Raw genomic sequence first — 11,953 nt, 5'->3', positions numbered from 1 at the left:
TTTCTAACTAAAAGTTAACTTTACTTAAATATTTCTGTTTTCATGTATAAGAATCTGTGAAATGAAAAATAAACAGAATTAACCCAAACCCTAGCAATGAATCACAACGTACAAAAGCATCTTCTAGCATCATCATTATTGTTTTTTTTGGTCATATGATTACCAGTGTATTATAAGTAATGCTTTTAATGGAAGCAATACTCGCTCCTCTTGTGAAATTAAGGGTATGGGGAAGACCTACAAATGAGACTAAACAAAGTGCTCACTTGGCTAAATTATAATTAAATTAACTTTCTGTGTAAAGGTTGGTTCTACTTTCATGGTCATCTTCTGAAGTGTGATTTGATTTTCAAATTGTCCTTAAACCATGATATTTACTGTGTCACTTCTGTACATTTAATGCTGTAATGCCTGGTCTATTGATACTATCTCTACAAATGTCAAAGCATTTTTTATATTAGAGAAATAAGCATAAAATGGAATGAGATATGTAAGACCCATTTAAAGTAAGATTAAAATGAGACTATTTGAAAAAATGTATAAACACTATATACATCAATATTCCATTTTAAATATTTTTAAATGACTGTTTTACAATTGAAATTTTAAAGAGAAATATCTGTATAATTCATCCACAAGAAAGTACTGATTGATTTTAATCATAACCAAAGGGTTTGTAAATGATTGCCAACAGAATTTAGAAGTGGAGGTTACACGTTCTCATAAAGTCTTCAAAATAACCCCTAAAATTTAGTACCTTCACTAATTTAACTAAAAATTACAGTGATTCTTGACATTCTTTATAGAAAATAGAGTTCAGAATCAAAGAGAAACTCTTCCTGTGGTCAGGAAAATGGATTGAATCTTAAACCATAAGGTCATATTACAAATAAATTATAAAATGTATCATACTGGTTTATTTCAGCTTTTTGAAATCACATTATATAAAGCATACACCAGAGGAGAACAATTTACTCTGAAGTTGTGAGGCTATAGAGAATATCTGATGAGTTTAAACATAAAACACTAAAGGCATGCTTTTAAGGCATTGCAGCAGCATTTTAAGTGTATGTTCTTCCCTACTGGCTGTTATGGATGCCAGATGGATACATATTCATGCACTGCTTCAAATTCTTGAGTAGCTATTCTGAATCATCCATCTTTCAGTCATTTTAGAAAACTGTGTGTGAGTGTGTGTGTGTGTGTGTGTGTGTGTGAGAGAAAAAGAGAGAGAGAGAATTTAGAATAATTTCGTATTTTTTGTATTGTTACAAAACATATAGAGTAAACAGTTTCATGAATTAAAGTCAAAACACTAAGATATATTTTGAATTCTGCCCAGTTGTAAAAAATGAAGATAAAGATTATAGTTCAGAATAAGAGAGTCCACACATGGATTAAAATGAAATGATAACATCATATTCCCCCAGTGGTCTCTGAGATGTTGTACTTTATTACCATATATCAGAAATGAGGAAAAAAGCATGGTGGCAAAGGATGTGGAAATAGAAGTCAACTGGTTGATGAAGTAAGTGGCTGATTTGCCTCTTCTCAATGAGCACGACTTCAAGAACCTAGAAATAAATCACACTGCTTTATGCTCAGTGTGAATACATGTGTAAACCAATCTATCACTAAGACAGGTTCAGAACAAATTAATGTCATAATAAAAGCAGTCAAGTACCACACAACATATTTGTTGTTTTAAAATTTATTTTGCAGAGGGATTATGCATATTTTTCTAATCGTCATGCTTCAGTGTATCAATCTTTTCTCAGAATACTAGTCAAATGGTGAAATTTCCATTAAATAAAATCACTCTTCTTTGGGAAATTAAAAGCCTTGAAAGAAATTATACTATGGCATTCAATATTACCAAAAATTGTAATTTCTAGAGTAATTTGCTCTTTATTATCTGTCTCACTAAATCATTAGTTTTAGAGAATAGAAAATATTATTACAAATGTTAATAATCTCAGACCCAAATATATTAGAATATATTGAATAGTCCTTTTTCCCTTAAAAATAGGATCTAGGTAAGTTAATATTCCAGTTCTCTTGCATTCCTGAAAACAAGACTTTGGAAGAGACAATTCATGGTGGGATTATATCTTATTTAGACCTTATTTAGGTATATATGATTAACTACAAAATAAAATGTATTTAAAAATCTAGAGCAAATAAATGTCTATTTCCCATTTAATTTCGGTTCCTTCCGAATATTTAAGGAACTTTAAATCAGTTGTAATTTTTGTCCCTAGATACAAATATCTAATTTTGTAATTATCTTTTTAAAAAATGTATAGAAGGCAAGACAAACATCAAATTCAATGGTGTTTTTTATCAATATTCTCAGAAAATGAAGGAAAGAAATAGTAAGATAATCTGATAACTAGGTTATTTTTCATTTATTTTATGTTTTCCTTATGCTAGACACTTTATTGGCTCTCTACTTTAAAAAATACAGCATGCAATTATTTCTATTTTTCCCAATTGCCTTCAAGGAAAGAAGGAAAGAAAATTAGGGTGTCAGATTTTCTAGAAGTAACCTTGAAATATAGTAAGTGTTCTCCAGATTCTATATTTATTGATCTAAACATCAATAATTGTTCTAAGAAAAGCTTTGGAATGAGTAGTTTTCTGGTTTGCTAAAATAGATCATTGCTCAGATTTTCTTTCCTAGCAACAGCAATAGAATTTTAAGAGGAGTACAGCAAATTGAGACAGCACATATTTGCTTGAATCACCCTGCCTCCTTGGGAGGAAGCCTAACTCTGGAGATAAGCATAGTATAAATGGAAAGATCAAGGGATATGAAATCCAGTTTAGTTAAACATGCATGCTGTGTGTCCCTGGCAAATTACCTAATCTTTCTGATCTCATCTATGAAGTGAGTAAAACAATAGCAAACTTACTAGGATGAAAATGAATGCTATGGACTGGACATTTGTGTTCCCCCCAAACATATGTTGAAGCCCTAACCCCAATGTGATGGAACATGGAGGTGGGGATTTTGGGAAGTAATTAGGTTTAGATGAGGGAGGGGCCCCATGATGGGATTAGCAACCCTATAAGACCACAGCTTCTTTATTCTCTGCCATGTGAGAAAACAGTGAGAAGAACAAAGCTATCTAAACCAGGAACTGAATCAGCCGGCACCTTTATCTTAGACTTCCAGCTTATAGAGCTATGGAAAATAATCGTCTGTTGTTTAAGCCACCCACTCTACGGTATTTTGTAACAGCAACCTGAGTTTACCAAAGCAATGAGGTAATGTTTGGAAAGGATGATAAGATGTAGAAAATTCTTTTTCTTGAATTTTATGTCCAAGAGGAAAAGTATGTTTGTTAAAGTGGTGAAGTTAATGGGGCTAGACTGAAAGTTCTCTAAAAGGAACCATGATATCCCACATTCTAGATTAGTTAGGTAGATGAAACCCACTTTGTATTAGTAAGAATTTTCATTGTCTTAATTTCTACGGGAAAAATTTCAGGTCTGAAATAGGGTGAAATGCCTTCATTCTTTTCCATAGATAACACACCGGGAAAATGAGATCTCTGATATATTTTTGGGCTACACTACTTGGTACTGAGCAAGTGGGTTCTGAGCAAGATCAAATTTATTGTCAACAAATAGTTGGTGGATATGTTTGTGATTCTCTTGGTGAAAGAACTTGGCACAGATTGAGATTTGAAAAATAAAAATTTGGCAATGCTAACGTATATTGTTAAAGAGGGCTTCTTTGTTTAGTTGGTTGATTGTTGGCCTTTTGCCCTTATACTACAGTGCAATTCAACTTTTTGTAAGAACCCAACTAGTTTATATTTTCTCAATTCAACTTTTTGTAAGAACCCAACTAGTTTATATTTTCTATCATCCCTGCCATGTGTATAGTTATAGCCTAGTGTTGGCATGACAAAATTAGCACATGGAAAAAGAACAAGAAAAAAGAGTTTAAATTCCAGGAGGAGTAAATTACCAAAGAAATATTATGTGTGATTGAGTTATTTCTTGCGGTAAAAAAATAAAATATATAAAAGGATTTGATAATAAAGCCTAAATAGAGTCAAGTTCCAGAATGCAATCAAAATCCTTAGAATAAATGAATCAGTACTATATTTAAATGGATATATCACCAGGGAAAAGCCTCCGGCTGTGGGGAATGTGATTCAGGGATAAGAAGGGCAATCACAGAAGCACCTCTACAGGCACCCCCCTTTCTTTTTCCACGTTGATCTACAGGTGATTTAATGGAGTTGTAAGTGCTGTTTTGAAGCACTTCCTACTTCTACAGGTATCTGGAATTTAAAGTCCTAAAAGTGGAAAAGTAGAACAAAATTTAGGCTATAAGACTATAGCCAGTATTCCAAGTTCCCCACTCTACTGGGTTACTTACTACTTCTTAATAATGAGAAAGGTGATATTGAATGTCACCATTCAATAAACTGTTCCTACTATTCCATCAGCAACTAAGTTACTAACAAAGGTCTTGGGAGGACTAGTGGAATATGATCATTTATCTTGATCATTTACCTTATCCTTAAATACATGATAATAAAAAGAAAATACTAACTCTTTTTAGTGGAAGTGTTATCTCTGTTAAACACACACAAGGTAATAAACAAAACAAAATGTGAAATTTTCTTTGAATTCAATTAATTACTTTGAATTCAGTAATACTCAGAAAATTAATGACAATAGGCTAGGTTGAAATCTTGGGAAATAAAAGGTGTAAAACACAGATCATAAACCCAGATTAATTAAGAAAATCTTGGTAAACATTTTAAGTGTGGGCATGTCTACAAATGTTTATTGTTGACTAGTGGCTGGCTATTTTATTTACATCTCAATCAATAAATAATAAAAACAACTTGAATGATATGTGGCCCTAGGTCCTTACCCTGAGCATATTGATATTGGTAGATTCACACCTTTAGCACTGCAGCTACAGTTTCATGGTGTCATTTGCACAAAGACTATGGTGATCCAAAGAAGAGAAAAATAGTTTGGAGAGATAATAATTTTGCTGTGACTCTGTTAGCATATAAAATTATTTGAAAAAAAATCAATGACTTCATAGAAATACAGTTGCATGTTGCAATAATTACAAAAATGAGAACAGTTTATTTCAGGTGGAAACAGCTTTTCCTTAAGGAATATCTCTTCTTAAGTGTCCTTTAAAACACGTTCTAAATTCAGAAAAGAAGACTTGCAGCAGAAATTTTACAGAGTTACTTAGGCTTAGCTACACATACACATGCACAGAGAAACAGGAAGGGAAAGAAAAGACAACTGCTTCCATCAGAAAAACAAGCACTTTTTCCCCCTGGTGTCATGTCTTTGGATATGTACCGCCTTGGAGAAATGTATAAATCATTTTTATACATGGAACTGTCTTAGAAAACTAGAGATTTTAGTACAAAGAAATCAGTTTGCTGAAAGAATGCCCACATAAGTACTCTATATACACAAGAGGAACTTACAAAGAACCCCTGTTTTACAGTTACTGATGTATATTAGCATAGTGGGCTTACACCTTCTCCAGGCCTGAGTTACACTTAGTATTACAAATAATATTATAACAATGCTGAAAATACTGATACAAAACAGCTTTAAGATGATATTTCCAAAAAATACCCCTCCTTTTAAAATTGAACTGTTTAACCCAGGTTTTCTTTTTGAATGTTGCTGCTTTAAAAAAGATTTTTCAAGAAAATACTAGCATTTAAAACATCTCTTAAAATGTCTATTAAATGACAGATTTTCTTAAATAGATTATTTTTTACAAAGTATAATTCAAAAGTCTATCTTCCAGGAAAGCAAAACTATAAGCTCCAAAAGTCCAAATCAAAAACATTATTTGTGATACATAGTTCTTCCATATCCTGGGAAAAAAATCCTTGATTATTTTACCGTTCTGATTTATTTACAGACTTCAAATACTCTAGTAACACACACACACCAACTTTTAGGACAAATGAAGCTGAATACCACAATTAATAATCATAATTTTTCTATCATTTCTTAAATACCATCCAGCCCAAAATGTCTGTCTGCATGAATATTATAACTTCTAAAGTATAGTGGGAATTTTAGATAGCAGTCTCATTAAGCGAAGCAAATTGCAGTGTGCATTATTCTCTTTTGGCAGAGTTACAAACACACAAAAAGAGAAAACATTTGGCAAACATTTGTCTTGATGCACATGTGTTTTCCTTTGGAAAACCAAAATTACAAATCCAGCATATCCACTAAACTCTTTACTCTTATCAATTCTAATCAAAGTTTGAAAAGTGGTTAAAGTTTATGAGTTAAAGCTAGTGGGGGGATAGCTAATGGCTTTTCCCCAAAGCGTAGAGCTCAAATGCACTTTTGCTTTAGGAGATGCATTTCACACATAGCTTTAATTTAAGCAGGTTAGTCAGATGCCATGCTAAAACTGCTATCTCAGTTTCCCTTTATTCACTTCATGGATTCTGTCAGAGAGCACAAGGGAAACACATCATGCAGTAGGTATGACAATTTCAATTTGCATGGACTATGCCTAATATGGATTCAGTTATTAGCTTTTATCTTGGTATAAGAAAACTGCAGCCCTGATTCCTACTGGTCATTTTAAAATTATTTATTTATTTCTATAGCTGCATACAGCTCTATTATTAATTAAACATGAAGGAATTATTTATCTCACGTGCACTTATGTATAAAACATATTAGGCCTTGTTTGTTAAAGAGAAATATTTGCCATCAAACGAGTTAAGTATTCCTGTTAGAGATTTATTTCTAAGATCAAATTGCTGAAGTTTACATATATTTTACTTTTTCCTCTAAATCTAGATGACTGAATAGTCAAAATAGTGTAAACTGGGCTACCAAGAAACTGACTTTCTCTTCCTCAATTCATCATGTAGAGTAATTGATATGGGTTAATGTATATAAAACAAAATTGGACGCACATTAAAAAAAGAAGTGAAAAATTTAAAAATATAAGGAAAGTGAAGTAAAATAATTTTCTTAGAATGTTCTATTCCTCAAATTTTTAAAAACTATGGTGATATAACCATGACAGTGACTCAAAGAGTGTAGCATGTCATGCTTTATGCGTCATTTGACAAAATTCAGGCGACGTTACCACCTCACTGTGTTATGTCATAGTACTTCAACATCAATAGCAAAAACTAAAAGCAAAATTTTTCGAAGATCAGAGCTGTCATTCTCTATTTGGCTAGCAATTACTCAGTCTGAAATCTCTTGTGAACTAGTGTGAACTAAACACTTAGAGGATAAAAGAAATACCATTTCCCCCTTAATCATATGGCAAGATAAGCTTGATTGTATGTAATAGAGAGACAAATGCATCTCTAGGTTATATGCAAGCAAGCTTCATTCTTCAAATAAATACACCACCAAATACAAGACTTTAAAATCCCTTTTCTCTTTCTATTAACTATGTAATTTAAAATTCCTTACAATCCCTTTATCTATTTATTCTGCACATCTATTTTCACAGTAACACCATTAAGTGAACAGAGTGCTATTTGATATTACCTTCTGAAACTTCAATGCATATCAGTGACTGATAAAGATAAATAAATTATGGCCTGTATATAAACCAGCAAGATGGTCTCATTTATTATACATATATATATAATAAAGTCTCCAAAGCTATTAAACCTAATTCAATTAACATGCTTGAACCCTCATTCTAAAAAAAAAAAAGTAAAATTCTTTGTTTATAACTAAAAATAAAAAGTAATAAAAAATACATGAAAATTTAAACATGAGCTATGCACGAGAAACACTACCCAGAGACAGGAATAGGGTGATTTAATCACCCATCCTGCTGGCCTAGAGCCTGCAGCTCAGTTGTGTGTAAATTGTGATGGAGGAAAACATTCTTTCTGCTGTACATGTGTAAAGAGATTGGTCCTCTTGGCGGCTGTCCAAACCTGCCTGTAAAGGTTGAATGCTGTCGGGCTACGGCAGCTTGGTCCTTTGGTTTCTCTGAGAACGTGGAGAGCCCTTCGGTCTTAGCTATTGGTTTCAGCGAGTTCTGCCCTACAGTAGCCCGTAAATTCTGGGTGACCTCTGACGTGAGGGTTTCGTAAGTTCCTCTGGAGTGTTTGATAACTTCCACTAGTTCCTTGTCCTTCAAAAAACTGCTTAAACATAGACTGGAGAGCTGACAGGTCTTGCTTTTGTAGGGGCTTGTCTGGTCCGCTGCTGAGTATCTAAAACGGTCCTCGGTGGGAGTATGCATTGCTTTTCTGTCCCTTGTGCTGAGACTTTGGCTCACAATTCGATTTCGATATGTAGCCTGAGGTAAAGACATGGAAAAGAAAAGATGTCTTTAAAAAATACGTTCATAGCACACACACCAGACTGTTGCTTTCGCATTTGTGTCCAAAACCGTAAGTTTTCAACAAGGCTTTAAAAATATCAATAGAATTATTTTCTCTTTTCCATGAGGTTATATTTCCCAGTGCAATTCTACTGTAAAGAGTGGTTAAATAAGTAATTTACTCTAAAAGGCATTTATTAAAATACTCTTTTAAAGAGCAGTTTTAAGTTGGCCACAAAATCGAGAGGAAGGTACAGAAATTTCTCATAGACCTTCTGCCTCCACACATTTATAACATTCCTCATTATCAACATTACTCAACAGAATGGTGTTACTTTTTACCCAGGATGAACCCATGTTGACACATCATAATTACCCAAAGTCCATGGCTTACCTTAGGGTTCACTCTTGGAGTTCTACATTCTGTGGGTTTGGACACACTTAATAATGACATTTTTCCATTATTATATTGTCATACAGAGTGTTTTCACTACCCTAAAAATCCCCTGTGCTCTGCCTACTCATCTCTCCCCTCCTCTCCCCACCACTGGCAACTACTGTCTCCATAGTTTTGCCTTTTCAGAGTGTCATAGAGTTGGACTCATACAGTATGTAGTATTTTCAGGTTGTCCTCTTTCACTTAGTAATACGCATTTCAGGTTTCCTGACGTCTTTTCATGGCTTGATAGCTCATTTCTTTTCAGAGTTGAATTAAAAGGCATTTTGAAATGTGTTTATCTAATTTCCTAAGTTTGAATTCTATAATCTTCTCTGAGAATACATGTTATTTTAATAAGTAATGAACATCTATATATGAATCTACACATTTTTGTTGGATTTAATATGCTATATTTACTTGAGTGTACGCTCAGAGAGTTTTAGAATGATCAGTATCCTGATTTGTATCAGCAAAGCGGTCACCTAGAAATTTAAGGAACTAAAAAAGAAGTCACTCCGATGACCTACAGAGAACAATAGGGCACTTAAAAGAAATTTCAGCATTTAGACTTTTGGATGTACTTTATTCATCAAAATCAGGTCCATGAGTATAGGCCCATCTGCTTTCTCACAAGAAGTTTATACTCTAATTACAGGAGCAAGACATAGCTTATTGAATCATGTTGTGGAGGAAGCGAAGGTTACAAACTGGCACCAGAATTCCCCTTGAAGAGAGAGCACTGTCTTGGTTTAGAAAAATACATTGAGATAGAAACTAACTAGTTGGCTTATTGCTCCGGTGGCAAAAAATGAAGGATTTATTGTTGTTACAAAGAAGGAGGAAAAAAGGGAAGAGAAAGAGGTAAGAGAGAGGAGAATAGAGCACATGGCAGTAGGCTAGTACAAAATGTGCTGAAGGGCCGATGAAAATTTCTGTGTACCTGACATCTAAATGGCATAGTTTTTAAATACGCAACTTTTCATTGTTTGTTCCCTAGAAAACCATTTCTCCAAACCTGGTTTCTACTTTGAGCTCTAATTTACTTGTCCGGCATCATCACTTTGACTAGTTAACATTCCTAATCTGACATAAAACAAAACCAAAAAAACCAAACTTGATTTTGAGTCTGCAACCTATTCTTCCCCAAATACCCTCCTTCTCACTAATGGTACCACTATCGGGCCAACATCTATAAATCACCTTTGCTTTCTCTTTTTCCTCATATACCTTTAAATCAAGTCCTTGCTGATGTTCTGCAAGTAGGCAACCTCAAGTCGTCTACTTCTCCTATCTCCAATCTAAACCTGCCGACCCGATTCTCTGGTACATATTAAGCATTTGATAAATATTTGCTGAAAAATAGCTTATCTGCTTGAGATAATATATTTATTGAGTGTGTATTATATGCCAAGCATTTTTCTGATGCCTTTATTTATCCCTCACAGAGTCTCTTGAGGTAGCTTCTATTAGTCCCATTACACAGACTAGAAAACAGAAGCACAGTGAGTTTGTACTCTACAGATAGTGTAAGATAGACAGTCTGCTCGATTAACCACGGAGTCATCCTGCCTCCCAGTATTCCCATGGGAATATTTCTAAAATGTATCACATTTTTCTAAAATAAAATACATGCAGAACCATACTGTAACTTAAATGGAGGCTTCAAGATGATCATTACTGAGATGAATATCCCCAATTTTCTGTAAAACTAAGTTCTATTAGGGGATATCTTTAGGGTGTCTTTATACTCAGTGACTTCAGATTGAGATATTTTGCTAACATGTCTTCTCTTTCTTTCTTTAAATTGTCTTAATGTCTGTAGTAAAATGCCATTCTAGTTTTTAATTTGTGCTTACGTATGTCAGACCCTCTCCATTACTTCTAATTTGCCATTTTAACTCTTCCCTTGATTTGCAGCAGAGATAGTAAGGCTGGTTACCTGTTTGTATGAAAGAAGCATTGTATGACTTACAGAAGGTGTTTCAGGGACTTTCTTGGGAGTAAAAGAAATAAGCTAGGTATTTGGACCTACTTAGAAATGTGAGATTTTATTTTCTTTTCATCTTTGTGACTTTACTTCTATAAGACGCTTACTTAACTGTTGAATCAGTTATTGAAAGATCCTCAAACACTGTGCCTAATATCACATCCAAATGTCAGAAACATCATGGGTATAAAATACTCTGAGAAAAAAATTTGTTTCAGAACAAAAGAGCCATTGGTAAATTCATCATGATAATAAACCTTTCTATTCTATTTATATACATGCTGCCTAGGAAAGCCGAGGAGATGAGTGGAAACTTCATTTCCATTACTTTAACATTAGATTTGGGGAAATGTTCATCATCTTCTTTATGTGATCATTTTAACCCTCCTGGGATATATTATATTAAATTGAATATACAGTTTTAATAAGACATATTGAAAGGGATCAAATGACTCAGTCCCACAGGCAGACTCAGTGTTCTCTGGTATAACATCTGATCCTACAAGGTACATATGCATCTACTATAAAAAGAAACAAAATGAAATGATCTATTTTTTTAATGCGTATTTAAATCACCCATTCCTGTTTGTTCAGCAGAGTTTGCTTTTAACATCTTAGACTTTTCCTTTTTTTTTTTTTTATTAGTTCTTTGTGATGTTCACCATTAAGTCTAGGGCTCATAGTGTACATGGGTGATTGCATAGCACATGGGGCTAATGGCATGGATTTGGGGTCAGACGAATAAAGGTTCCTTTGCTGATTTGATAAATATTTATTGACCTCTACTGAGAGCAAGGGGCTATATTATGTGATAGGAAATAGTACTGTTCATAAGAGAACCAGCTCTTGCATTTAGGCAGCTTGAGGTTTAATGAGAGAATAAACCAGAATCAGACAATTTCTAGCTAAGGGACCATGGTAAGTTACTTACCCTTCCCAAATCTCCAATTTCCTCATCTGTGAAAGGAAGATTTACATTCATACCTGTATCTACATACAGGATTATAGTTAAGACTTAATGGGGCTTCGCTGGTGGTGCAGTGGTTGAGAATCTGCCTGCTAATGCAGGGGACACGGTTTCGAGCCCTGGTCTGGGAGGATCCCACATGCCGCGGAGCAACTAGGCCCGTGAGCCACAACTACTGAGCCTGCGCGTCTGGAGCCTGTGCTCCGCAACAAGAGAGGC

At 34.1% G+C, this 11,953-nt stretch overlaps 1 protein-coding gene across 6 annotated transcripts in view; it reads right to left on the bottom strand.

The window, feature by feature from the left end:
• Positions 1-5,079: 5,079 nt before the first annotated feature.
• CCSER1 (coiled-coil serine rich protein 1) overlaps positions 5,080-11,953 on the bottom strand; it is a 1,341,341-nt gene continuing 1,334,467 nt past the window's right edge. For 2 of the 6 annotated variants that reach the window (XM_055085805.1, XM_055085806.1), the window contains one exon: positions 5,080-8,317. In XM_055085805.1, coding sequence (XP_054941780.1) covers positions 7,832-8,317 — 486 coding nt within the window. In that variant the 3' untranslated portion in view covers positions 5,080-7,831. The remainder of the gene's footprint in view (positions 8,318-11,953) is intronic. The other 4 variants (XM_028491598.2, XM_055085807.1, XR_008617752.1 and 1 more) reach the window with 4 other exon arrangements.

The sequence above is a fragment of the Physeter macrocephalus genome, chromosome 7 (genome assembly GCF_002837175.3).
Source record: "Physeter macrocephalus isolate SW-GA chromosome 7, ASM283717v5, whole genome shotgun sequence".
In the NCBI taxonomy this organism is placed as follows: Eukaryota; Metazoa; Chordata; class Mammalia; order Artiodactyla; family Physeteridae; genus Physeter; species Physeter macrocephalus.
Note: the sequence above shows the minus strand (reverse complement) of the source record. Positions and strands in the feature narration are given on the sequence as shown.